The sequence below is a fragment of the Gracilinanus agilis genome, chromosome 1 (assembly GCF_016433145.1).
Source record: "Gracilinanus agilis isolate LMUSP501 chromosome 1, AgileGrace, whole genome shotgun sequence".
NCBI classification, from domain to species: Eukaryota; Metazoa; Chordata; class Mammalia; order Didelphimorphia; family Didelphidae; genus Gracilinanus; species Gracilinanus agilis.
This window is the reverse complement of record NC_058130.1, coordinates 704,206,947-704,232,491: the sequence shown is the minus strand read 5'-3', so window position 1 is coordinate 704,232,491 and position 25,545 is coordinate 704,206,947. Positions and strand designations below refer to the sequence as shown.

General features: G+C 44.9%; 2 protein-coding genes across 3 annotated transcripts in view; one reads left to right on the top strand and one right to left on the bottom strand.

Moving 5' to 3' along the window:
• The window catches only part of ADCK5 (aarF domain containing kinase 5), a 46,969-nt gene extending 44,025 nt beyond the window's left edge, over nucleotides 1-2,944 (top strand). Inside the window, exons 12-15 of the mRNA XM_044669506.1 lie at nucleotides 93-184; nucleotides 1,706-1,958; nucleotides 2,298-2,417; nucleotides 2,503-2,944. Coding sequence (XP_044525441.1) covers nucleotides 93-184; nucleotides 1,706-1,958; nucleotides 2,298-2,417; nucleotides 2,503-2,617 — 580 coding nt within the window. The 3' untranslated portion in view covers nucleotides 2,618-2,944. The remainder of the gene's footprint in view (nucleotides 1-92; nucleotides 185-1,705; nucleotides 1,959-2,297; nucleotides 2,418-2,502) is intronic.
• Nucleotides 2,945-2,954: 10 nt separating this feature from the next.
• On the bottom strand, nucleotides 2,955-23,725 carry CPSF1 (cleavage and polyadenylation specific factor 1). 2 transcript variants are annotated; one of them, XM_044669495.1, is made up of 38 exons: nucleotides 23,574-23,725; nucleotides 20,987-21,161; nucleotides 20,599-20,626; nucleotides 20,343-20,485; nucleotides 18,328-18,408; nucleotides 17,848-17,999; nucleotides 17,418-17,564; nucleotides 15,404-15,543; nucleotides 15,135-15,245; nucleotides 14,890-14,983; nucleotides 14,510-14,597; nucleotides 14,220-14,357; nucleotides 13,955-14,009; nucleotides 13,713-13,807; nucleotides 12,769-12,843; nucleotides 12,472-12,552; nucleotides 11,946-12,035; nucleotides 11,070-11,180; nucleotides 10,604-10,745; nucleotides 10,283-10,461; nucleotides 9,714-9,850; nucleotides 9,454-9,628; nucleotides 8,957-9,163; nucleotides 8,749-8,838; nucleotides 8,087-8,230; nucleotides 7,821-7,973; nucleotides 5,471-5,587; nucleotides 5,161-5,251; nucleotides 4,927-5,011; nucleotides 4,693-4,834; nucleotides 4,458-4,610; nucleotides 4,184-4,360; nucleotides 4,023-4,089; nucleotides 3,888-3,935; nucleotides 3,586-3,741; nucleotides 3,371-3,500; nucleotides 3,150-3,288; nucleotides 2,955-3,058 (listed from the first exon to the last, which is right to left on the bottom strand). In XM_044669495.1, exons 2-38 carry the CDS (start codon nucleotides 21,128-21,130, stop codon nucleotides 3,011-3,013), a joined length of 4,353 nt encoding a protein of 1,450 aa, XP_044525430.1. In that variant the 5' UTR covers nucleotides 21,131-21,161; nucleotides 23,574-23,725; the 3' UTR covers nucleotides 2,955-3,010. The 2 variants fall into 2 exon arrangements, with proteins under 2 accessions (XP_044525430.1, XP_044525423.1); XM_044669488.1 differs by having other exon boundaries at nucleotides 13,958-14,009.
• Nucleotides 23,726-25,545: the final 1,820 nt, after the last annotated feature.

Genomic DNA, 25,545 nt, shown 5'->3' with positions numbered 1-25,545 from the left:
GGATCAATTCTGGGGGCCCCCAAAGACCATGCACTTGTGGGGAACAAGGGATGGGATGTCTGACCTGACCACAAAGGTTCTCCCTCTCCCAGGGAACGCTTGGCCCTGTGCCAGCTGTGGCGGGCCATTATCTTGCGGGATGATGCAGCCATGAAGAAGCATTCTGCTGAGCTTGGTGTTGAAGGTAAGAAAGGGGATGAGGTTACAGTCGAGGGGTGAGTTTACTTACCCTTGGACCTTTTGTACAGGGTTTGCACAGCAGGCATCAGTTGGAGGTCAAATCTACCCTCAGCTGTCTCTAGCTGGTTGGAATGTGTTGCCTAGATTAAATGGCATCAGGGTTCAAACAGGCAGTCAGACTTTCCACACAGGTTTGGTTTGGTTTTTTAACTCACCTTCTGTTTTAGTAACGATTCTAACACAGAAGAGCAGCAAGGCCTAGCCCAGGGGTCGACAACCTTTTTGGCCGTGAGAGCCATAAACACCACATTTTTTTAAAATGTAATTTCGTGAGAGCCGTACAGTGCTCACAGTGCACTCCTGTAACAGTGCCTGAAAAAAATTGACTTTATGGCTCCTGCAGAAAGAGCCATACGTTGTCGACCCCTGGCCTAGGCAGTCAGAGTTAAGTGATTTGCTCAGGGTCATACAGGTAGGAAGTGTCTGAGGTCACATTTGAACCCAGGTCCTCCTGACTCCAGGCCTGGTGCTCCAGCTACCTGACATTAAATGGTGCCCAGCATTAAAGCAGTTAAGTATTGACTAGGGCTATGATTAGAAATGATGAATGACTGTTACAATTAAGTTTTTTAAAAATGCAGGCAGAATCTGGAGGGTTTACCTAATGTCACTAGTGTCAAACTCAAATAGAAGGAGCCGCTAATGAACCCTTTATAGGAGTTACTGATGTTTTATTGTTTTTATTTTGTTAAATATCTCCTAATGACATTTTAATTTGGCTCAGGATGCACTTGGAATATGGTGGGCTCTGTGGATGGCACCTCTGTGCAGAATTTTAGGCAGTTATTTTCCACTGCTTGACTAAGGGGATACTGCCCTTAACTCACATTTTAAACTTCCAAAGAGCCTTTCCTCCTGGGTAAGCAGGCTTCCTTGCCTGACAAGATTTAGCAAGAACCTTTCAGTCTAGTCTCCAATTTTTTATATACGGAAAATGGACGTCATGGCCTGACTCTTGATTCCTGCATAAAAGCCAAAAGTCAAAGGGAGCCCTGTCCTGGCCTTCTTTTGTTCCTCACACATCTAAGGAATTTCCATGACCTTACCTTTCAGGATTAACTTCACCAGTTTTTTTTAATGTAACATTATTGTAAAAAGCCAGCCCTGAACCCCTCGTTGCACTTTTGGACACAAGTAATCGTTAGTTATAAGGCCATGTCCTCACTTGAAATCTACTTCAGTAAACTTCTCATTGCTTCATATCTGTGCTCTGGGCTTAGTCTAATAACTCCTAGCAGTCCTTAAAGCAGAGGTGTCACACTCCTAGAAATGCCATGCTGATTTAGAAAACCACATTCTCTGTGTTGTATTATATTTCTCTTTTGTTAAACATTTCCCAGTTACATTTTAATCCGATTCAGGCTGGGCTTTGAGTTTGCTCCCTTAAAGTACTTCGAGACAGCTATCATATTCTCCTCACCCCAGTCTCTAAACTAAGTATCCCCTCTCCTTCCCCCACTCCAAGACTATTTCCTGTTCTGTGAGATTCTAATGCAACGACCAATTCAAATGGGGCAGCTGTGGCAGACGGGCATCTTGAACAGTGCAGAGAGAGCCTACATGCAGGAAATGGCTAAGGAACACTTTGCCCGAATCATGGAGGTGTTGAAGGCCTTACCCCGCCCCATGCTGCTTGTCCTGCGAAACCTCAACACTGTGCGCTCTATCACTGTGACCCTGAAGGCCCCTGTGAACCGCTACTTCCTCATGGCCAAGAGGTCGGTGCCACCAGAACATAGAAGGGGGCCAAAGAAGGGATGGGATTTGCCCATATCACACTCGAATCCATCTCAGGCAAATTAAGCCGTGTTAGCCCAACATAATAGAATGAGACTGTTTAAGAGCCACTGAATCTACCAATACCCCACCCCCTCAAAACCCACAGCAGAGAGAATGGTGGGTTGCTCGACTATCTTGGTACTCCCATAACAGTTCCCAGGGAATGAAAAGCCCTGGGTTTAAAAGAGGTTAACAAAGTATGTAATATAAAGGGGAGAAAATGCTAATTAATGTTTTGGGTTTTTTGTTTTGTTTTTTTTTGGTGGGGTGGCGTGAAGTGCTGTGAGGAGTTGGAGTCGCCAGGTGGTGGGAAAGAAGACTCAAGAGAACTTCTATAGAAGGTTTCTGAATTGGGTCAAGGTCATTTGGGTGAGCTTCAAGTTCGAAGCTATCCTCAGGTAAAGATATAAGGAATGGGGGACTGAGGGGAGGGCTAGAGCCATTGCTAGGTCCCATGTTTTTTACTCCTTTTCCTGGCTTCAGGTTGGAGATGTTCTCAATGCAGCTAACTTCCAGGATCATCAAATTCCTGGTTCGTCTGGGGGTCATGCCTGAGCCTGAGAAGCTACTCAAGGAAATGGAAAATGGGTCTGGGTGATCCTGTCACACCCACCCTGAGCTGCAGACTCACCTCCCCCAACAAAGAAAGGAGGGACAGACATCAGCCACCAGGGCAGCAAGTCAAGTGGCCAAGTCAAGATGACAGACAAGCAGCCTCTCTGTTTGCTCAAACTAAAAGGGGAGGGAGGGGTCCCTTGGGGCACAGAATAAAGGAGTGGATGTAATGCTCAGGCTCTAGCTGCAGCTTCCTTGGCTATGGGATGGCAATAAAGCAGAGCCTTCAGTGATAGAAAGGCTTCTCTTACTTCATCCCATAGAAGCTTCTTCACAGAAAAGAAATAAAACTCCAATACTCTTACAAACATCCCCACGGTTTCCTTAAAACAAAATCTCTGTTTTATCCAAAAGTGTGTATTTGGGATAGAGGTAACTAGAAATGAGCTGTAACACGATCAATCTCCAACAGGTCATCCAGAATCTGGAAAGACAGAAAGAGGAATGGACAGGGTAAAGGCACAGGCAGATAGATATACAGCAATAAACTTGAGAAGTCTGGGAAATCTCCTTACAATGTCAGGTGTGGTCCCAATCTTCTTGGCCAGCTCTCCACGTTCCATGGTGCTAAGGTAGAGATAACGATTAAGGAGTTCCCCATCAAGGACATTGCGTACAGCATTCTGAAGTATTCGACGGTCAACATGTAGCATCCTGCATTTGGGAGATTAAAAACAGATGGTGTCACCTAAGGAAAGGAGTAAAGACTACACAAAAAGGGGTGTCAGAGTCTCACCGAAAGGCACGGGGGTTGAGACCAGCATGGTGAGGCAGCATCGTGGTCAGGGCATTTTGCAACATCAGCAGCCTCCGATACGTCTTCTCCTGCATGGGCAACAGGAGCCCAATGCCACCATCTAATGTGGCTGAGGAAAAAGATAGAGCAGGCATTATTAGCCAAAAGCCAAACACAAATCCCTGAAGGGTTCCCTTCTCAATGACTTAACTCACCAAACCATGTGATATGCTTATTTTCCCAGACAATGGATTTCTTGCTGGGCCCTTCTGCTGCTCCCCGGCATGGTGTCCTCCAGAACGTGTTCACATGGGCACCCACATGGAAGTCCGCCCGTCGCAGCAGCCGCATCCCCCCAAAACTCTCTTTGGCTAGGAGCAAGGGGATAAATTGTCACTTTCTTCTAGCCTCCTGCCTCCCTCAAAACTTCCTGGGATGGATTTAGAGCAGTAATTTAATGCAGCTTTTACTTGACTCTCTCTAGTCAATATTGTGGGGAAAAGTCATTTATACTCACCTTCAGGGAGATACATATACACCATGAGGTTGCGGTCCCGGTCTGACACTGTTGGGGAAGAAGAGGGAAGTATCATCAGAGCCAAGTTAGACCCTCAGAAAACTCCTACCCCCTTGGGGTTTTACATTCACTTACCCAAAAAGCCAAGTTGAGCACTGTCTACCATGAAATCCACACTGTACACTTCCAGGGGCTTGGCATCCTGGGGATAAATTGGGTTAGTATCTTCTCTTGTGGGCCCTAGCCCCAACCCTCCTCCCATCCCCTCCTTGGTTCTGGGTGCCTCAGTCCTATACCCGGGACACCAGGCTCAGGGTTTTGCTCTCCTCCTGGTAGCGAAGTAGAGAAATGCTCTTCATGACATCAGCTGCCAAGATGAAATTCTTCACACTGATCATCTGGTGAATGTAGAGCTGTGTGTCAATGAAAGCCATGCCTGTCAGCTCACTGGCCCGAAGACTCCACAGGAAGATCTGGGAAAGCAGAGGAAGAAGAACAACCTGGGTCACAGGAGGCTAGCCTGGTCAGAGCACATCCCTGCAGTCTCACCTCGAGCTGGACAGTCATTACCTTCTGACCAATGGCTGATACTAGGTGGCCATTGCAATGACAGAGAGCTGTCACTGGGCCCTTTTGCTCTTTCTCATACAGCACTTTGAACTTGTTCTTCGTCAGTGGTTGTCCTGGCTCTGGAACTACTTCAATCACATCCATGATGAGAATCTGTGGGGAGTAGGCAATTTGAAAATTCAAGACCAGCAATTCCTAGAACCACATCCCTCCTGGAATATACCCAGCTGCTCACCCTGCCTCGACACGTGACCTCCTCCCCCTGCATGAGGCATGTTCCAGCAGCCACATAGCCCTTGAGGCCAGACACAGTCTCTTCACTTCGAAGGGACACTGTCTTCATGCAGGTCACATGCTCCCATTCCTCCAGCTCAATCCTGCAGGGAAGGCCCAGGAACACTGAATAGGGCCTAAGGGGATACTAAGAGGAATGAAAAGAGGATGGGGTAGAACTGACCCAAGGTCTTACCTGGCATTAGGGATGGCCTCCCAACTGACTGGAGAGATGAGCTGGATAGAGAAGGCCTCCTGCAAGGGGTGGATATACCGTTCATCTAGGGGGAAAGAAGAATGACAGTCAGCCCTTCCTTCAGTCCCATTACACTAGAGAGGACACAGTATATTAGTTGGAGAAGTGAGCTAACAGGGTTGTGGAGGATGTGAGGGGAAGAAAAAGGAAGGCTAGGTGGGGGAAATCACTAACCTCTCTCTATTGTCTCAAACTCCTTCTCTTCACCTGTCATTCGAGGAATGCGGGTACATAGGGCATTGGTGCTTGTGGCTACAGCATAGACCTATTTGATTTGTTTGGAGGGATCAAGGTTAAGGAGTATCACAGTTAATCATGAGCAAGGAGCAGAAGTGACAGGAAATTCTCAAAAAGGCATAAGAACAGGATAGAGTGGAGGATGTTAGGGATTTTATTCAAGGCATCTTCGGGTATGGCAGTTTGGGTGAATAGTTCTGAGGGAAGGGTAGGGGAGGAGTAGGAGGCATGGGGTCAGGGTGCTAACCTTGGACTCCACATGATAGGCAACATAGTGAGCGGTGCACCGCAATGGAATCTTTCTTACTGGCCAGGGAGCATCATAGGACAAATAGGCTGGGAGCACACTGATCCGAAGCTCCCCCTGGAGGATCCAAAAATGGAAAGATATCAAACAGGGTCCTAGACCTGGGCCCAGCCCTTGATACCCTGCTGATTTTCATCCACTTACATGTGATAAAATATTGCTCTTCCGGGTTCCCATTCAGCTAATTAGTGAAATATCATCATCCAAACCCTCCTTTGCTTCAACCTCTGATGAGACAGCCTTGCTAAGGCCAAACACCACTGTTATTTAAGCCCTTGATCCCATCTTCTCTAAGATCTTCCCTTCAATGGTCCCTGTGCCCCTTACCCCACTTTATCTTCAATCTCCATCTCTGTTGTCTCCTTTCTTGCTGCTTGCACTGGTCTCTCCCATAATTATAAAATATATATAAAAAATAAAACACAAATCCCTTCACTTGACCTGAATGGCTAAAGCTACCTTTCTATATCTTTTCTCTTCACAATTAAACTCCAGAGAAATTGCCTTGTCTCTATTTCTCTCCCTTTCTTCCAAATCACATAAACAAGCTGACCTAAATTCATCATTCAAAATACAACTGTTCTCTACAAGGTTCCCAACAAGCCCTCTAGCCTTTTCTCAGTCATTCTTAATCATTCTGCAATGTTAGATCCCTTCCTCAATACTCTCAAATTCCTTGGGTTTTCCTAACACTGCTCTTCCTACCTGTCTGCACACCTGGCCTTTTTGCTGAATTGCCATTCATATCTTGGCATCCCAGGTCTTGTCCTGGCTTGTCCTCTCTAAATTCTTGTGATCTTAGTGAATTGATATCCTGTAGATATTTCCCCATTTTAAATTTCTAGCTCCAATTGCCAAATATCCCCCACTACCAGTTGGATACCTCCAAATGAATCTCACAGGCATACCAAATGCTGCATTTCCAAAATAGGACTTGCTCTCACCCCAGAAAATACCTGTCTTTCCATAATTACCTCCTGAAGGCACCATGATTCCAGACACCCTGGTTCAAAATCTTTGTCATCCAGGAGTACTTTTTCCTCACCACCCTGCATCTAATCAGTTGCCAAGTCTTGCCAATTCCTCCTTTGTACCCATTCCCTTTTCTCTATTCACAATGACACCACCTAGTCCAGGACTACATCACCTCTTGCTTAGGCTATTACAATGGCCCCTAATTGAACTCTGGGTCTCCAGTGTCTTCCCTCTCCCAGCCAACTTCCCCACAGCTGCCAAAATAATCTTTCAAAGCACAAATTAGTCCATGTCACACGATGGCTAAATCAGTGGCTATTTCCTCCAAGACAAAATACAACCTAATCAACCTGGCATCTAAAGTCCTAAACAATTTCAACCCATGCCACCTTTCCAGGCTTAATGCTTATCTCTTTCACATACACAATGTTCCAACCAAAAGGGACAATTATTATTCCCAAAATTTAGCATTTCTACCTTTGTACCTTCCTTTACCCAGGCTGTCACCCCATCCCTCACCTATACCTCTTAGAAGCCTTCTTTTCATTCACAGCTTAGTTCATTTGCCAACTAAAGGAAACTTTTCCTGAATTGTCAAATAATATACATACTTCTCAACTGGCATGCTGTAGGCTCCAGTAGCATTTAAGCTCCTTGGAACTGGGAGCTATTTTGCCATTCTATTTCTCCCTTACATGGAACAGACAAAATGGCAAAATAGCCCCCAATCTCAAGGAGCTTGCCCAGGGTGCAAGCTTAACAAATGTTTCTGGATGAAATGGGAGACAAGGGAAGATAAGGACCCTCTCTTCAAGGAAGAAGGAAGCTGGAGACAAGTTTCATATATATAACAACAGAAAAAAGTTCAAGAGTAGGTAAATCCAGTGCTATATGTAGACTCTGGATTTTCAGTCAGAGGCACAGCAATTCAGAAGAGTAAGTCAGAGAAGTTGGGAAAAGGCTTCCTAGAACAGAGGAGAATGGGTCTGCACCCAGCAGGCAGGGTTGATGAGGACTGGGAAGCACAGTGTTAGCAAAGACATGAAGAAGGGCATAAACATGACATATCTGGGAGACAATTCAACAACCTTGAGAGGAAGACTAGATGGGGCCTGTACAAGGTTTTAAGGGCCATGACCTATAGAATTGAAGGAAGCTCTAAAGATTTATAAACATGGTAAAGTGGTGCTGTGGGAAATACCAATGCCCAAATCTATGACAGTGATCCAGGTATAGGGAAGGATGAGGGATGGGCATTAGGATAGGGAAAAGGGAAGAGATGTGTGAAAGACTTTTGTTTCTACTCCATTCCTACCTGTCTATTGAAGTATAGGAATCCCCTTGGACAGTTGACATTGTGGAAAGGGGCAAAGGAGTCAATGGGACCATCAATACCCATAGGATGCAATCGAAGGGCTCCCCGACCAGTCACCAGCAACCAATGGGGTGAAGGACCACAGATAAACACCTTGGTAAGAGAGGAGTATCAAGAATATTTGAGACCTCATCCAAAGCTTCTAGCCTGTCCCACTGACCACTCCTCATGTCATCAACCTGCCCAAATCCCCACGTCCCACTGACCCCTGAATAGCCATAAATATCTTCAAAATAGCGGAACCGGGCTACACGGCCCCGAGCACCAGCACCCTCTTCAGTCCCACCCCCTTCTGACTTCTTCTTTGATGGCTTTGGCTTCTTCTCCCTGAAATTGATGTTGTGGGGAACCTAAGGCAAGAAAAAAGAAGAGATGGAGTGAAGGAAAGGTAGAGAACACCTGTCATACCAGAAATTCCAGGTAGAATGAGCCTTAAGGAGGATATGTGCATTTGGACATTAGGAGATAAGACATCTAATGCAACCCAATTGTTTTATAGTTCACAAATCTTGGTAAAAATAATGAGCTTTGTTCAAGGTCACATAGACAGTTTAAATATTAAGAGAGAAATTTCAAACCCAGGTTCTCTGCCTCCAAGCCTAGTGCTCTTGCCACCACACTTGTCTTCTGAAGCCTCTTGACAGTGTTTCTCTGCTCCAGATGCTACTCATTCTTCAGGACTTGGCTCCTATCACCCCAGTACCCCAGCATCACCATGAAACTTTCCTTAACCTTATCTCTGTATGCGAGTCTTCTCTTCTCCCACAGTCTGGGAGCTCCCCAGTCCTGTCCCTGGACCATCATGAGGGAGCCTATATGTTAGAGCCTATGCTAAGGATAAATTGGAGGAGACAAAGAGCTCGGGTACCTTTTTGAATCGAACTTTGAGATTGCTCTGGCCAAGCTGGGAGTCATGAGCAAAGGCCTCATAGATCAACAGTTCCTGGTCTACATGTACCTGAAGGAGATGTTAAGGGAAGAGGCTACAGTGTTTGGAGGGTAAAAAAGACTCAAGGCCACTAGCAAATAAGAGAAATCATTTTGGGAAAAGGGGGAGTCTTGCATATAAAACTCACCAGCAAATAGGGACGGGTCTGGCGGTTACCCAAGGCAACCAGTAATACCTCCTTAACAAGAGGAAGTTCCCCTTGCCTTGTCACCTCTTCTTTCTTGGTGTCACCCTGTGTGGCTGGCTGGCCAAAGGAGCTATCTACTAGCACCCGCTGCCCAACAGGAAAATTTTTCACTAGAAATACCAGGCGCCAGTCTGGGAGCTGATAGATCTAGGGTCAAAAAAAGAAAGGGGTTAAGTGGCTAAAAATCTCTTCCCTTCCCAACCCCACTTTCCTGCCCCAATGTACAAAGACCAGTGGGGTTAGGGGATCACAACTCCATAGCCCCATTCTTCCACATTAGCAAGAGGCTATATCAGGAAGTTGGTAGTAGATATCACTGTCCACCACAGGCCCACAGAAGTCAGTTCAAAGAGTTTATTCACCTAAGAACTCTCACTCTTTGGCATTAGCACCCCCAAGTCAGTGGGGAAGAGGGAGGAGGGTTATGGCTCACTCACTTCCATGGCCCCACTCTCTCGTACTAGCACACACCAGTGGGTGGGCTCTGCTCTGTATGGTGGAGGGTCCCGGTCAGCAGGTGGGAGACTACTCCTTCGAGCCTCTTCTTTACTGGGACTGAACAATGAACTGGAGTCTCCATATAACATCTCTTCTTCATCATCCACTGTGGGGCTGAGAGCAGAGGGTGACAAAGCATAATCAGGTTTTACACTTAAAAGCTTTAGCCCATGACCCTGGAACCTCCCTGCATATATACCTGATCTCTGGTCCCAGGCCCTCAGCCTCCAGGCCCCCTCGACCTCCCAGCTCATCTCGGAGCCCAGCTGCTCTACTCTCAGTGGTGAACATCCCACTGACATCCCGGTACACACAGAGTGCAATCACCTTTGACTGCTATAATCAGGAAACAATGAGAAAACAGGACATCAGGTCAGAGGAGCAAGGACAAGACAGTTGGTGATTAGAGAGATGATTAAGAATATGGTTTGGGGAGCAGGTAGGTGACTCAGTGGCTAGAGAGTTAGGCCTGGACACAGGGGGTTCAAGGCTCGACTATGACACATTTTGGCCATGTGACCCTGGGCAAGTCACCTAACCCCCCCATTACCTAGCCCTTACTGCTCTTCTGCCTTGGAACCAATACACAGTATTGATCATAAGATAGAAGGTAAGGGTTTAAAAAAAATAAAGAACTGGTTTGGGTGTAAAGAAAATCAAGAGGAGTTATTTTCAGGAATAATGGAGCTTAAGGGGGAAATGAAGGAAAAGAATTAGATCTGAGATCAGTGATTGAAAAGGAATCAGAGAATACTAGCATTCAATTACATGATGTAAAGGGGGCTTGTGAAGAGCCAGGCGATGGTTCCTTCCCCCATAGGAGTCACTTTTCAGAAGGAACATAGTCACATGACCCTCGGCGCTCATGATGACCACATAAGGATCAGCAACAGCACACTGCACAATGGGAGAGCCCAGGTCCACAGGAATGAAATGCAACTGGTTCACTGCAAGGCAAGTGGCAAACTCATCACGATCCCAAGGCCAGACCCAATCCCCCTACTAATGAATAGGCCCAGGCACTTGGGCTTAGCTCCTTCATTATGCTTCTTGTGTCTTATCCCCAATTCCAGGCTCTAAAGTGCTTACCTCCTTCTAGCAGACGAATACCAAGGGGCGACACTTGGACAATATATCGATTGTCACCAATATTACCAGCATAGACAGTGGGACCTTGTGTGGCAAAGCCACTTGTGTCCAGCTCCATGATCTCCTGACCTGTCTGTAGGATCTAGGGGATGGGGATGGAGATGTTAAGACCTCAGTCCTGGGGTCTAAAACCATCCCTTTTCCACAGAAGAGCTGAAAAGGTTTACAAATAGATATAATCTCCAAGGACAGGAAGTCAGAGATCATCTAATCAGCCTCCCACATTTTTCAGAAGAGGAAACTGAGGCCCTGAGAGGTGATTTTTTGAAAGTCACATAACAGAACTGGATTCCAGTCTATGGCTTCTCATTTCCAGTTCAGTCTTCTTTTCTCTCACATCATCCTGTCTCTCAGTACCCTATCCTTACCTCCCATCAGAGGGCCCCTCTCTCTTGTATCCCCTCACCATGGTAGAATCCTCTCGGCTAAGAATGAGAAAGCCATGTCTCTTCCCATCATCTTCTGTTTCTGGGGAGCTGGGCTCCTGTTCTGCCCCTTCCCCCTTGGTAGTCTCATCCTGGAGGAAAAGAGAGACATAAGATTAAGGAACCCACAATAAAAAGAGGGGAAAGGTCAGGGGCAGCTGGATGGCTCAGTAGATTGAGTCAGGCCTAGGTCCTAGGTTCAAATTTGGCCCCAGACACTTCCCAGCTGTGTGACCCTGGGCAAGTCACTTAATCCCCATTGCCTAGCCCTTATCACTCTTCTGCCTTGGAGCCAATACATAGTATTAATTCCAAAATGGAAGGTAAGGGTTTAAAAAAAAAAGGGGGGGGGGGAGGAGAGATGGCAGAAGAGGACTATATAGGGTGGGTGAGAGATGGAGATGGGAATGGACACAAAGAGAACTATCAAGGAGGTTTTAAGTGACTCTCCCAAGATCATTCATATAGTTAGAAAACTATTTTGAACTCAGGTCCAAATCCAAAGCTTTTTCTATTCCACCATACTTCAAGATATCAGTCACCTACTTAGTAATTAACAGTTATTCATTAAATTGTCTTACTCTTCATTTTAACAGTTTTATTTTACAGAAGTATTTAGGTTATGTGGTAAACTATATTCTGAGTTATCCACGCCTAGGAGAACAAACCTAATCTGTTGGTTTACAGTTAAGCTCTAGTACGCAAAAATAATATCTGAGAGAGAGATAGGAAGAGGAGAAAAGAACTGGAGGAAGAGGGTCATCCCAGGAGCAGAGCTTCCCTAGTTTTTTAAAGTAAACTTTGACAAGACTTAGAAGAAAGGAACAGTGAGGGGGTCCTTAAGGGCAGGGTCTGACCTCTTCCTTGCGCAAGGGTGCAATGACTGTCCACATGTCATAACAGCCGGGCAGCTCAAAGGTTGTCACCACCTGGGGTCGAATGCTCTTCTAGAAGAGCAGATTTGTTGGAAAAGTTATCAATTGCCATCAACCATTTATCTCCAACTCCGGCCCTGCCCCATTCCCCATTGCCTCTTCCTGGAGCATGTTAGAAGCAGAGAGAGAAGTAGTACATGTTGGGATTTAGTCTTCCTGACTCTTCCCCTAGGAATCTCCTTGTGTTCCCAGCTGCTGCTCACAGGTAGCCCAACAGAAGACAGGCAGCCCAGGGTGGGGCCAGGAGTAGCAATTACTGTAGCACCAGTACCAGACCTACAGCACATGCTCTCTGCTGCAGGCCTTCGCAGGGTGCAGAGACAACTTCCCAAGACTTTTCCCCTTTGCTATTAATCTTTTGTTAAGACCACCTACCCTGATAACCCATCTTCACTTTAAACCAATTCCCTGCCCTCAAGTCCCAAGGGGAAGATAATTAGCTCATCACCTGAAGCACAGACAATGCTCCGTTCTTCCCATAACCCGAGCAAACCACAATTTCCAGGTCTGGCTCTGGACTGTTCTGAAACTGCAAAGAGGTAGGGGGGAAATGGCATCAGTCAGAGGATCCCCACTAGTTGCCAGCATGGCCCCCAATACCTTTATCAACCATGGTCCCTCAGCTCCCTTCACCCTACCTCAGGACCCCAACCACATTTCCCTTTGCCAGGATTGAGTCAAACCTTAGAGCTAGAACCCCATCTTCCTCCCTGTGTAAGAAAAATGTCCCAAATGGGGTGGATACCTCCTCGGACAGGAAGGCCGGTTCCCCCATGGCAGCATTAGCACAGGGTCCAATGTTCAGGATGCTATCACACACCTGAAAAATTGAAGAGCAACAGAGGCATAACAATAGCTCACATCTATATGATGATTTAAGGCAGTGATGGGCAACCTTTTGAGGTTGGTGTGTCAAAATTTGCCAAAAAACTGAGCATAACTCAGGTGGTGTGTTACTTCAAGGAAAAAAACATAATTTCATGATATTCATAGTTTAAATAACAAAAATGTATAATTGTAATATATAACTGTATTTAATAAACCAAAATAGGTAAATTAATATAGGTAGAATTGTCATCTATAGTACTAGCACAGAGTGTCTACACTACACTACAGCAAATGTTTCGTCCTTGGCATGCAGCCCCAGACTTCTCTGTATGCAACTGCATGCGGCCAGGTGTCATCAAAAATGGCTACGCATGTCAATGCTGACATGTGTATCAGAACTGCAAAGTGTTCTGTATACATTATGATTTGATCCTCCCAACAAACCTGTGAGGTGAGTCCTATTACCATCCTCATTTCACAGATGAGGAAACCAAGACTCAGAAGGTTAAAATGACTTGTCTGGTGTTGCACAATGCACAAAAATTTGATGTAAGACTTGAACCCAGTTCTCCCTGATTCAAGTCAGGTATCTAGCCTGATATGTTTACTCAACTGGACAGGCTATCAAAGTTAGAGATGAGAAAACAGAACAGATGAGAGAAGACAGCCCAGGAAGGGGAATGGGGCATAAACTAGACAAGATGAATATCATGGGCTGTAAAGTTGGAAAGACGGAGTTTCAGGAACCAATCCACCCATTCCCACACTTCAACATCTAAGTAGAAATGGAAAAATTGTGGATAGGGGTAAGATATTTCAATGACAGCTCCCTTTCCCTTTCTAATTCTCTCTCTCTCTCACCTCAAAGGAGTAAGTGGCCAGCTGGGTACCAGACTGGGCTTCACTGCCATACACCTCAATTTCATCCACTTCATCCTGGGGAGCTGACTTCCCACCTGCAATATCAGCCCAATCAGACACTTTCAGCTCCAGGATCAGATTCCCCAGAAACATGCTCACCACCCTGATTCAGAATCCAGGCTACTTTTGCCTTATCCCTACCCACCCACCCCCAACCCCAGGACCAGGCCAAAGTCCCCCACCACCTGCCCAGCCCAGCGTGGACTCCACTCGCTTCTTTTTGACAGGTGGCTCATCCTGAGGAAATAACAAGAAGAATTCACATTTATATAATATTTTAGGGTTTCCATAAAAACACAAGCTGGGGTTAGAAATAAGGAGGAAAGGAGTGGTGTGGACATTTTTATTATGCCTACCCCTTCCTATTCTCCAAGCCCCTGTACTGAGGCCCCTTCCCTTGAAGTAAAGGGAGCACATGATGCCTTTATATATCATAAGAAATCTAACCTTGTCAGAAACTTCCCGTGATGGGGCTTCTCGGGCAGCACTGGCTGGTGGTTCTTGCAGTTTCTCTGTATATTTAAGTAGAAGTGAATTCCCAAGACGGGAGCCCAGAAAAAGGTAACCTGGTTCCATGGTGATCATCTGGGAAAAGAGGAAAAAATATTCTACACAGTGCCTAAAGCTTTCTATTTCTAAGAGACCATTCCCCACCCACGGTTTTCCAGGATCCTCCCCCCTTCTCCATTGGGTCCTCTCTAATCCCATTTGTGTAGATGTATATCACATGGACTCACACAGGTGGTAAGAACACTAGCAGCTGCTTTGTCAAAGTGAAAGGATCGGACACTACGCATTCCGTCTGTGATGAGGGTCAGCACATAGCTGGGAAGAGAGGGCAGAGTCAGGAGGACAGAATTCAACTTAGATCATCAGATCTAGAGCTAAATGCCCTGAAGAGATCATCTAAGCTAAGTCCTTCATTCTACTAGAGAAGGAATGAGGTCTGAGAAGAGGGACTTAGCCAGCCAGTCATACTAGTAGGGAGCAGAAGAGCCTGGATAATATTCTAGTCTTTGGACCCAGACTCAGAGAAGGAGAAGTCAGAATTGGCAGGGCAGAAGGAGAGAAGCCAGGACTCAGGGGAGAGGGGGAACAGAAATCAAGGCGGGCTCACATCTCGCCCCCCTTCAAGGAGATGACCATCTTGTCATAGGATATAAAGGCAGCTTGAGCACAATCCAGGGTGATTTTCACTCCATCCTGCATGCCTAGAAGCAGAGAAGAACAATTAAGGACTCAAGGCCTACTCCCAAAGTTCCACTTTTTCCCACCTAAACCATTTTCCTCCCATCTCCTCCCATCACACACAACTCCTTCCCATCTCTCCAGCACCTCCCCTCTATTCCCAGGTTGGCTCACGTAGAGGGAAAGCTGTGGTGCCAGCAGTGAGGCTGTTGAGGGAAACACCATAGGGTGGAACACTCTGGTTCAGGTACAGGAGGGAGTTGACAGCAAAGATCACTACTCCACCTGGAAGGAGAGGCAGATAGACAGGTGGAGCTTCTCAGAAAAGTCTCCCAACCCTTCCACCAGCCTCCCTACTACTACCCTACATCTGATCATTCCTTGGAGAAAGGAATCCTCTTTAGATAAACAGGTTGACCTCTGGTCCTTGGCCCATTACTCACCTATTGGTTTGGGTACTGCTAGTGCCTGGGTACAGTCAAAAGGCAAGTTGGTTAGGGACCAGATAACTGGGTGAACCTTCTGCAAAATGTTCAGAGAGATGGCAACAATGGAGCATGTATCTTGTCGTACAGCCACACGCCTGACCAAAGGAAATACAGGGGTTCAGAAGCTGTCCTGAAGGATTTGGGGGGAAAGGAGAGATAGGGGTACTAGAGAAGGTTTCAGGCTCTCCACAGAGCCATGTAACCTATCAAAAAACCACTTACTATAGGAGGAAGCACATCAGTTTTGTGAGGGGAATGGTATGCTATATAGCTCTCTCTTGGTTAGAGTAGGAGGTGGGTAGATAAGAAGTCATCAGAGGACAATGGGAACACAAAAGATATATCAGTACAGAGATGGTAATATATTTTCAAATTGGATAGGTACAAAATATTCAGAAAGAATGAAATTTAAGCCTATTAAAGAAAGCAGCCCAAGTATATGAATTAAGAACATCCAGGGCTAGACTTAGTGTCTGCATTTCCTATGTGAATTTTCTCTGGGGTCTGATTTACTAAGTAACCCAGAAACCTTTGCCATTACCCCTAGAGATAATGAAGCTACCAAAGTAAGGGCAAATTTCTAATCAAATCAGTATTGTGTGGAATTTAAAAACTACTCAGAGTAAAATCTAGTAAACAGTGATTTGGAGGGCATACATTTGGCCCAAAGGCCACATATGAGATGGACAACGGTCATGTAGGCCTTTATGGGATAAGCTATCAGACATGGGAAAACTCTTACAATTAAGCAGGCAGCCAGGCCTTCTTTGAAGGGCAAAAGGAAACACCAGAAGGTTTGAATTTGTTCTGGGACTGGACTTCTCTATCATCTAATGATACAGAGTAAGAAACCTGATATGATCACAAAGACTCGAAGCTATCAAAGAGTGGCTAGAAATTGAAAATAGACTGATCTCTTTACTGGTTCAAACCCCTACTCTTCTTCTTTTTTTTTTTTTAAACCCTTACCTTCTGTCTTGGAGTCAATACTGTATATTGGCTCCAAGGCAGAAGAGTGGTAAAGGTAGGCAATGGGGGTCAAGTGACTTGCCCAGGGTCACACAGCTGGGAAGTATCTGAGGCCAGATTTGAACCTAGGACCTCCCGTCTCTAGGCCTGGCTCTCAATCCACTGAGCTACCCAGCTGCCCCTCAAACCCCTATTCTTAAGCATTCTCTAAGCAAAAATCTTAAGAATTCAAACTGCATAAGATTGCAGGGCTTCTTTAATCCATACCTGGGCAGAAATCCTTTCTACAACATTCCTAACAAGTGGGGACACTGCTGATCCAAGCTCTGCTTGAAGAACTCCAATAACGGGAAACTCACTACCTTCCAAAACAGTCCTGTTTTCTTTTGAGCAGCTGATTGTTGGGAAAATGTCTTTAGACTGAACTGGTCTACTTCTCTGCCCTATTATTCCTAGTTTTGCCTCTGAAACTCTTCCCTGTGACAATGAATGCATCAGGTAATGAACTCTATGCAGTGTTACTACAAAAAATACCAGACTATATATGGCCTCTAGACATTTCAGACAAAAACTATACCAAGGAAAAGAAATGTCTCACAATTATTTGAAATAATATAACAATGGGTGTTGTATTAAGTCCCTTAGGAAAATGTAAAACCCTCTGTGGAACCGATCTTGAAAATTCAGACTTGTTCTGAATGGCAGTATGCTAGGAAAGAGTGTTGGATTGAGTTGGAAAGGAGCAGAATTCAAAGCCTGTCAATTGTATTCATTAGTTCTGTGACCACAGGCAAGACATTTAACCTCTCTAAACCTGTTTCCTTTTCTCAAAGATAGGGATAATAATATCTGTAGTATTCATCTTAATGGTTTGTGAGGGTTAAAAGAGATTGTTTGTAAAACACTTACTCTGAAGGCCCCAATACACTATATATCTATCTGTCTAGTGTCATTGCTACTTTCATAACAAATATCAAAGAAGACAGATAAATGTCCTTACCCTGGCCAGGTCTGATTAGGCTCGAACAAGATGAGGAGGGTGGGCTCATAGTATCCATGAAGGAACTGCAGATCAATGATGTTCAAGAGCTTCTCATCCAAGGCCCGAACATCAATAATGTAGCTCGGCAGGAAGCTTGACTTCTGCCTGGGGAGAGAGATTTAGAAGAGGGAGGAAAGTTCCAATTAGGGTCCCTATTCTGGACAATCCCAACTCATGTCCTCAAGATGGATCCATATATCTCTCCGCAAACAGGAAGCCCTTGCCCTTTAAACCCAAGACTATATTTCTCCAAAAAGGGGTACCAAGAATGACAGAAGAGTTCTAGAATAAGCCCAATCCTAAATGTATAGGGAAACCGCAGCCTCACAGGTCCCAGCCTTTATACTGGCCCTCAGGAATCCCTCAACTTTCCTTCCTTGACACTTACCCTTCGCCTACCAGTCCCTCATGCTCCTCTGCCAGACTCTCCCTTCGGAAAGGCAGCACTACAAGTCGTGTTCCATAGATCAGCATGACCGCACAGCGCCCATCAGGGTCCACCCGCACCCGAGGTGTGTGTACATTCTGCACAAAGCCATCCTGGGACAGGGGGAAGTGTTAGGGGAGAACACAGGTCAAAGTTAGCACCTTTCAGATGTAAGGGTCCAATAGGTAGTTAGTGTCAAGGTCAGCACCAATTCAGGTCCATAATTAATATATCTGAGGCAAAGATATTGAAAAGAAAGAGAAACCCTTACCTGTCTCTGTCTTAGGGGATTCCAATCTACTTCCCTCCCCCTCCCCAAAAGAACCCAGAGATCTCAGGTTCATTCTGAGAATGGTAGGAAGCCACAGTCACACAGACCAGGTATTAGAGAATGAAGGAATCAATTCATAGGGCCTGGGAAGGGGGTTCATAGACTCTTACCCTCAGCTCAGGCTCCTCAAAGTAATGTAGTGAAAGAGTCTTCAGGTCATGTGTCCCAGGGTCATACTCTACCACTGACAGCTAAAGACCAGGTGGTAGAAGAGAAGGAATTAATCTTAGTATCAGCCTTTCACACCATCCCAGGCACACACAGGGATACTATACTCATGCTCTAGCACTAGACTGACAATATTACCCCTCCTTGAGGCCATGAGGACAAAGCAAGCTCAGAGTCAGGAGTAGTGTAGGAAATCCAAAAGTTCTCTTCAAACAGCCTTATCTAAGGTCTATCCATGCACATATGACCCAAGACTAGCAGAGATTTCTCCTAAATCAAGGTCCCTCACTCCCCATCCTAATTCCACAACCAAGAACCATGAGTTAGTTGACCTAGGGATAGAAGGCACTGAGCTTGGACAATATGTAGATGTTCTCCAAATTAGATGCCATCACCTTTTTTTTTTTTTTTAAAATAATTGCACTTTGTAGAACTGCTATAGAGAATCACAGATTCTCAGCTAGGGAAAGAACTCCTGCTGGTGGGGAATTAACCTCAATCCTTGAGCAAAAATTCCCACTACAACATTCTTTTATTTTTTTTTCCACTGAGACATTCTTAGGAAGACATTCCACTGTGGGTTAGCTTTTAACTTTTAATAAATTTTTCCTTATCCAGGGCCAAGATCTGCTTTTCTATACTCAAGGTTCCCAGTTCTTCTCTCTGGGGCCAAACAGAACAAGCCTAACCCTCTTCCATGAATGCTCTCCAGATATCTGACAGTACCTCTGACAAAAGTGAAGGTAGGGGAAAGGCTGCCTTGGAATCATGCAGATAACAGATAGACAGAGGTGGCCTTTGGGAAAAAAGATATCTAGAATGCTAGAAGAGGGTAGTGATGGGTTGTGGAGTTTCCAACTTAGGAATCTTGGGTAGTTAGAGCCTATCTATCTGCTGTAGCACTTCCAGGACCCTTCCTGAGCAAGCCAGGGAGGCAAGAAAGCCATATTTTATTTACAAACCACAGAGTGATTTAAGTCAGAAAACAGAAGCCCACATTATAGACTTTTGAGTCTGTGAATAAAATAACTTTTTCCTTTGTTTACAATAAAATATTAAAACCACTAAAAAAATCTAGTAAAATAACCCAAATGAAGTTAATTTCATGAAGTCTAATCAATGCCTTCATTCAGGTTTTTAGCCCACAGTTCATTTTAAGTGGGAGTACTTTGTCCTGTTTATTCACATTTTTGTAGTTTATGGGCTGAATCTCTGAGTGTATGGGAATACTGTATGGGTCAGGAGATGTGTTCACATATCTATCAGCCCTTTGACACTTACTTTGGCTTCATTTCTCTGGGATTAAATTCGCTATCATTAGGAAGCTGGACTAAATAAGAATTGCTAATCTGGGATCTATGAACTTTTCAAAAAACATTTTGATAACTGTTTCAAAAAGGCTGGTCTCCTTTGTAATCTTGTGTCTGGTGTTTTATGTTTTTTAAAAACATCATTCTGAAAAGCAATCCATAGGCTTCACCAGACTGCCCAAGGGATCCACAACACGCAAAAAAGGTTAAAAATCCCCTGTATCAGATAATCTCTAAGGTCCCGTGCAGTTTTAAACTCTATGATCTTATCACCTGTTTTCTCACCTATAAAGAAGCTATTATAATGGACACAACTCAAAAGATTATTATGAGAAATGTACATTGTAACATACATTGTTATCTGAAGAGCTAACAAATTACCATTATTATAGAAAAAACATTTTTGTATTTTTGATGGGGTTCAGATAGAAGTAGTCCTAGGTCTAGTAGCTATCTGTTGTTATTTTTTCACATTTAATATTATGTGGATTGCTGCACACATAGAAAAAAATTGTTTTTATAATTAAATAAAAATACTTGGATGTTTATTATTATTATATTGTAGAGATGGAAACACAGAAAGGGAAAGCAGCTCACTTTTGCCTTGTTCCCCTTCCCCTCGCCCCTAATCCAAGTAGCCCTGGTACCTTGGCATCTTTGAAACTGAGAAGTAGGGCATCTCTTTTGGCTCCAGCAAGCTGCACACTAGCCATAGACATAACATTTCCAAAAAAGGAGAAGGAGGCCACCAGTTCCAGCTTTTCTTTGTGTTCTTTGTGTAACTTCCCTTCTGAGGGTAAAAGCAGAAATATATTAGGGTGAGGGACCTACACTTCTGGCTCTGTTTTCTAGAGTCTTTAAGATACCAGACCTCCCTCTCCACCAACTGACCAAGTTGCTTACCTGCATTCCTATCACTCTTGGTTGAAGTCTTAAGAGAAACAAACACAGAAATCAAGTCAGATCACTGTCCTAACTTTGGCTGCAGAGCAGATTCCCCTCCCCTTGACCCTCACTGCTACCCTTCTCTCCTAGAGTCAAAGGATTATGGGTTTGTGGGAGGATCAAGGTCAGGAGCCTAAGCAGCAGCATCTGGGATTACCTTTCCTACAGCTACTATGGCTCTCTTTCTCTGTATCTCACTCACACTGGTGCTGTCTCCATCTCTCACAACTAGATCCCACCACCCCACCCCACCCCAACCCCATCCCTGATGTCTCTGTCTCTCTCTGTAGAGGGTAGGAAATTGTTGGAAGAATGAATATGAATGTGGAGAAGTAAAGAGGTTTACCTCAGCATCATGGTTCAGGCGGTACACATAAAGCTGGGAAGTCCCAGCCACCACAAGGTTGCGTTCAGCATTGCTAAAGAAGTTGCAATACATGGAAAACTCCAGCCCCGTTGGGGGGTGAGCTTGTTTATATACAGCATACATGGTAGTACTAGGAGGAAGGAGTTCTCATAACCTATAGATGAAAAAGGATGGGAGGGTTGAGAATAGGTACTAATGACCACTATGTGCCAGGCTCAGACATTCCCTCAGAGATACAGGATGCTAACTGACTTTTATAAATGATTATCCCTGCTGTGCAACATCTCTCTTCCCAAATCTCTCTGACACATACATATTACCCTCTACTACCCTAACCCTGGACACTCTTTCCCCAGGATTTTCAATCACTCATACTCCCTTCTGAGCCTCACCTTCCCCATAAGCTAACTCCTTTTTATCCAAGCTTCCTAGGGATATGGTTATTGCTTCCACCCTGACAATTTTCTTTGCAATGCTTTTTATATCCAAGACTCACCATTCTATTCTCATCTCTAAGACCTAACTATTCCTCTAACATTTCTCCCTCCTCTCTCTTCAACCTATCTTCTCAGTCCTCCATCCTATGCTCTTAAGTACATACATGTATTAATACATATTATCTTCTAACATCTAACCCTCTTATTTAATTACTTCTTCCCTTTACTCAGTATTCCTTCCCAGTAAGGGCCAAATCAAAAGTCCTTCCCAACTTTAATGATTCCTCTGTTACACACATCTCACTTATACTGTTACCACAAAATCATAAAATATCAGAATTGGAATCTTAAAAGTCAAAGTCAAACTCTGCTAGAACCCCTCACCCTCAATTCCTTGAAGCCTCTCTACAAACAATTCTAGGAGTCAACAAACCACTGCAAATTAGTCTATAAGCAGGCATGGTCTTTTATACTTCATGAACTAAAAATGGTTTTTATATTTTAAAACAGTTTTATTGAACTTAAAAATATAAAATCATTCTTAGTTCTAGCCAACACAAAATCAGGCAGTGGGCTAGATTTGGACCTCGGTGGATTGAGTCAGGCCTAGAGAAGGGAGGTCCTAGATTCAAAGCCAGCCTCAGACACTTCCCAGCTGTGTGACCCTGGGCAAGTCACTTGACCCCCATTGTCCACCCTTACCACTCTTCCACCTATGAGCCAATACAAAGAAGTTAAGGGTTTAAAAAAAAAAAAAAAAGACTGTGAGTTCCATGAAAGTATAGTCTCCTAATTACCTTTATTTCTTCCTTGAGAGCCTAATGGTAATTTTTACCCTTAGTAAAAATACCAAGTAGTATTTTGCACATAAAAAGATGCTTAAATTGCTAAATAATGATCTAATTCTTACTCTCTTCTTTGAAGAGGTGAGAGTTTATGGGCATAGAATGTTATATGTCCTATCAGAATTTATGTCTTCCTTTTTTTTTAATTCTTTGTTACTGGGTTTACTATGTAGGAGAAAAGGAGTATCTTTATTAATAAAAGTGATGAAAAATTAAGAATTTTAACAAAAATATAGCCTAATGAAATAAAAAATATGTAACCAGTGTATCTTATTGCCTCAGCCTAACCTTGTTCATCTCCCTACCTTGCTTTGTAACTAAGATATTTAGCATAATACTACATGTTAGAGGTATGTGTATCTGTGACATACCCCTATAAGACTGTAAACTCTTTATGGTTAAGAAATCTCTCTTATCTAAACTTTGCTACTTCTCTAGCACCCAATTTCCCCTACAGGATACTACTATACATAATGAGGTAGCCAGGGTGGCACAGTAGTTAAGAGACTGGAACTGGGGTCAGGAAGAACTGAATTCAAATTTGACTTCAGATACTTGGTAACTGTCATCCTGTGTATTTCATCTATAAAATAAGAATCCTAACAGCACCTACCTCCAAGGATTGATGTGGGGATCAAATATTTGTAAAAGTGCTTTGCAAACCTTAAGGTGCTACATGTGAAAACTATATTATTAAATCAATCCATCAATAAATTTGTATTAAATGCCTACTACTGGGCATGGGGTTAACTTCCCTTTTTGGTGTAGGGCGACTAAGAGAGAAATTCCCTACCTCTCTCATTGATCTTCTAGATCAGACCTTCCTCATAGTCCCTTAAACTCTCTCATTCCTAGCCTTCTCCCCTAGAATCAACCTTTATTTTTTCCCTCAGTACCCTTGGACCTCCCTCAGCTGCCTCCCCTACCCGTCCCCCAGATTCCTCCCAAAGTTTCCTTCAGCATCTTTCCTTTCCTCTCAGGGCGAGCTCACACTCTCCAGGAACCCCTAGATCGTTAACTTTCTCCTTCCCCCAGGGCTCTCCTCCCATCCTTCCAAACCCTTTTCTCTGCCTTGCCCCACACTGCCCCCGAGGACTTTCCTTTCTCTTGCCCCTCACTGCCCTCCTCGGAACGCTCTCCCTGCCCAGCTCTCCTGCTCTTCACTTTCCCCCCCGGACATTTTCCCTTCTCCAGGGTTCTTCTCCCCCTCCCCCCTTCAGAGCTCCTCATTTTTTCCCCGCACCCAGACCCCCCTAATCCCTAACATTCTCTGCCCTCCCCCACCTGTGTCGCGCGCCACCTCCTCCGCCTCCTCCCGCAGCCTCACGCGTTCTCCCCACGGCGCGCACCGGCCGCGGCACATCGGCTCGCGGAGGTAGGATGGGGAGAAGAGAGGAGGTGGAAGAGAACAGGCTCCAGGACGGCCAAAAAAACGTTCCGGTCGAACCGCGGACCTCCTGCTCAAGAGTTCCGGCGCTGGAGCTGCCTCCCCACCTCTTCCACTCCTCCCATCCACGCCCTATCAGCACCCTGCGGGCGCGCAGGCGCAAAGACCGGAGAACTGCGGGGCTGTAGATCTTCTACTTCCTCCCCGCGGTGCGTGCGCTTTGGCGTTACCGTGCTGTTGAAGACGCTGTGCGGGATACTCCCCTGGGCGGGGGGTGGGTGGAGGGCGCGGCCTCCTCCCTCCACGCCACTATTCAGTGAAAAAGTCCTTATCTCACCTTGGCCGGTTCGGGGTCGCTTCAGCAGCAGCCTGGTGCTGTGTGACTCTGGGAGAGTCGCTTGCTCTCTCTGATCCCCAGCTTCATAGGCGCTCTCCCTCCATTTTAGTGCATAAAGGAACTCCTTTGACACTATTCCCAGGTCCCAACTACTCTGGGTATTCACTCACACACACACACACACACACACACACACACACACACACACACATCCCTCGCCCCAGCGAGCTGTGCTCTGCCCTTTCATCCAGGTCCTGCTAGTCCCACTGGGCCCTCCCCACCCCCAATCCCCTTAGGTCCCTTACATCCCTCTGTTCATTATTTCTCATCCTCTATTATGTGGCTTGTTTCTGCTTCTCTTGTTTACAAGTTGTCTCTCCCTTTAGACTGGGAGCTCCTTGAGGGCAGGCACTGCCCTTCACCTCTTTGTAGCTCCAGGGCTTATCCCAGTGCCTACCACACCCTGTTTAGTAAATATTGACTTATGTAATTGGCAGGTGTGAGCCCTGAGCTTTGCCAAGGTTATGGGAGGTTGTGGGAGAGCAGGTCTCCCTAAAAAGTAGGCAGATAAGAACCCAATTAAAATTAAGTGCAACTTCCCCTGGAATAAGATTAATGTAGGAGGGAATAAAATACGAAGTTTAAGAAAAGGGAAATCCTATAAGACTTCATGGAAGAGGTGATTTCCTGAGCTCAACTCCCTGATCTCTACAAATGTATACTCCTTTTTGTGAGGAGCCCACAAAATTTGGTTTTGATGGGTTTACCCCCTTTTATTTCATGTTAATTGCCTTTTAAATTCCATGCCATCTGGATTACTAGCCATTTCCTACTCTCTGCTTTTTTGCATTCAAACTTATCTCCTCCTGTGTCTTAGAAGTTACTTCCTCCATGACCATCTGAAAGTGATCTTAACTTCCTCAAAATTTCCTGGAGCACTTGTTCAAAAACTTTTCTCAGACAGTATGACAGTCTATCTTAAATCTTTTGCACAGGTATCAGCCATCCTAGGTCCCTCCTATTTATGGGAGGGTGTTTCTGGTGAGTATATGGCACCTCAGAAGACTCATTCACCCATTCCCTTTCTCCATTTAAACTGGGAAATTCAAAAAAGTCAGCTTAGGAACAGCACATCAGTTAGGATTCAGATATCCTCAACTTTAGTTTAGACCCTCATCCCTTTTCTTCAAAAGTCTCTTTAAAAAAAAAAAAAACTTAACCTTCTGACTTAAATTCAGTATTCTCTATTGGTTCTAAGGCAGAAGGGAATAAGGGCTAGGTAATGGAGGTTAAGTGACTTGCCCAGGGTGACACAGCTAAGAAGTATCTGAAGTCATATTTGAACCTAGGACCTCCTAGCCTGGCTCTTAATCCACTGAGCAACTCACTTCCTATCCCCATATGGTTTCTTAAATGGTCTCCCTGTTTCAAGTGTCTCCCCTCTCCCATTCAGCTCTCTAGGTAGCCAAATTTATGTTCCTAAATAAGGGCGTGACTCCTTTAGAAGACTGGGTAGTTAGGTGGTTTGTAGT

Bases quoted from the DNA above. Each gene is read 5' to 3' on its own strand.
- CPSF1 (XM_044669495.1), bottom strand. From the start codon at position 21,130: ATGTATGCTGTATATAAACAAGCTCACCCCCCAACGGGGCTGGAGTTT. The intron at 13,808-13,954 runs GTGGGGGACTTT...CTGATATTGCAG, and splicing joins CACGCTGGGCTGGGCAGGTG to GTGGGAAGTCAGCTCCCCAG. The intron at 4,361-4,457 runs GTAATGACTGTC...CTGCTTTCCCAG, and splicing joins TATCAGCCATTGGTCAGAAG to ATCTTCCTGTGGAGTCTTCG.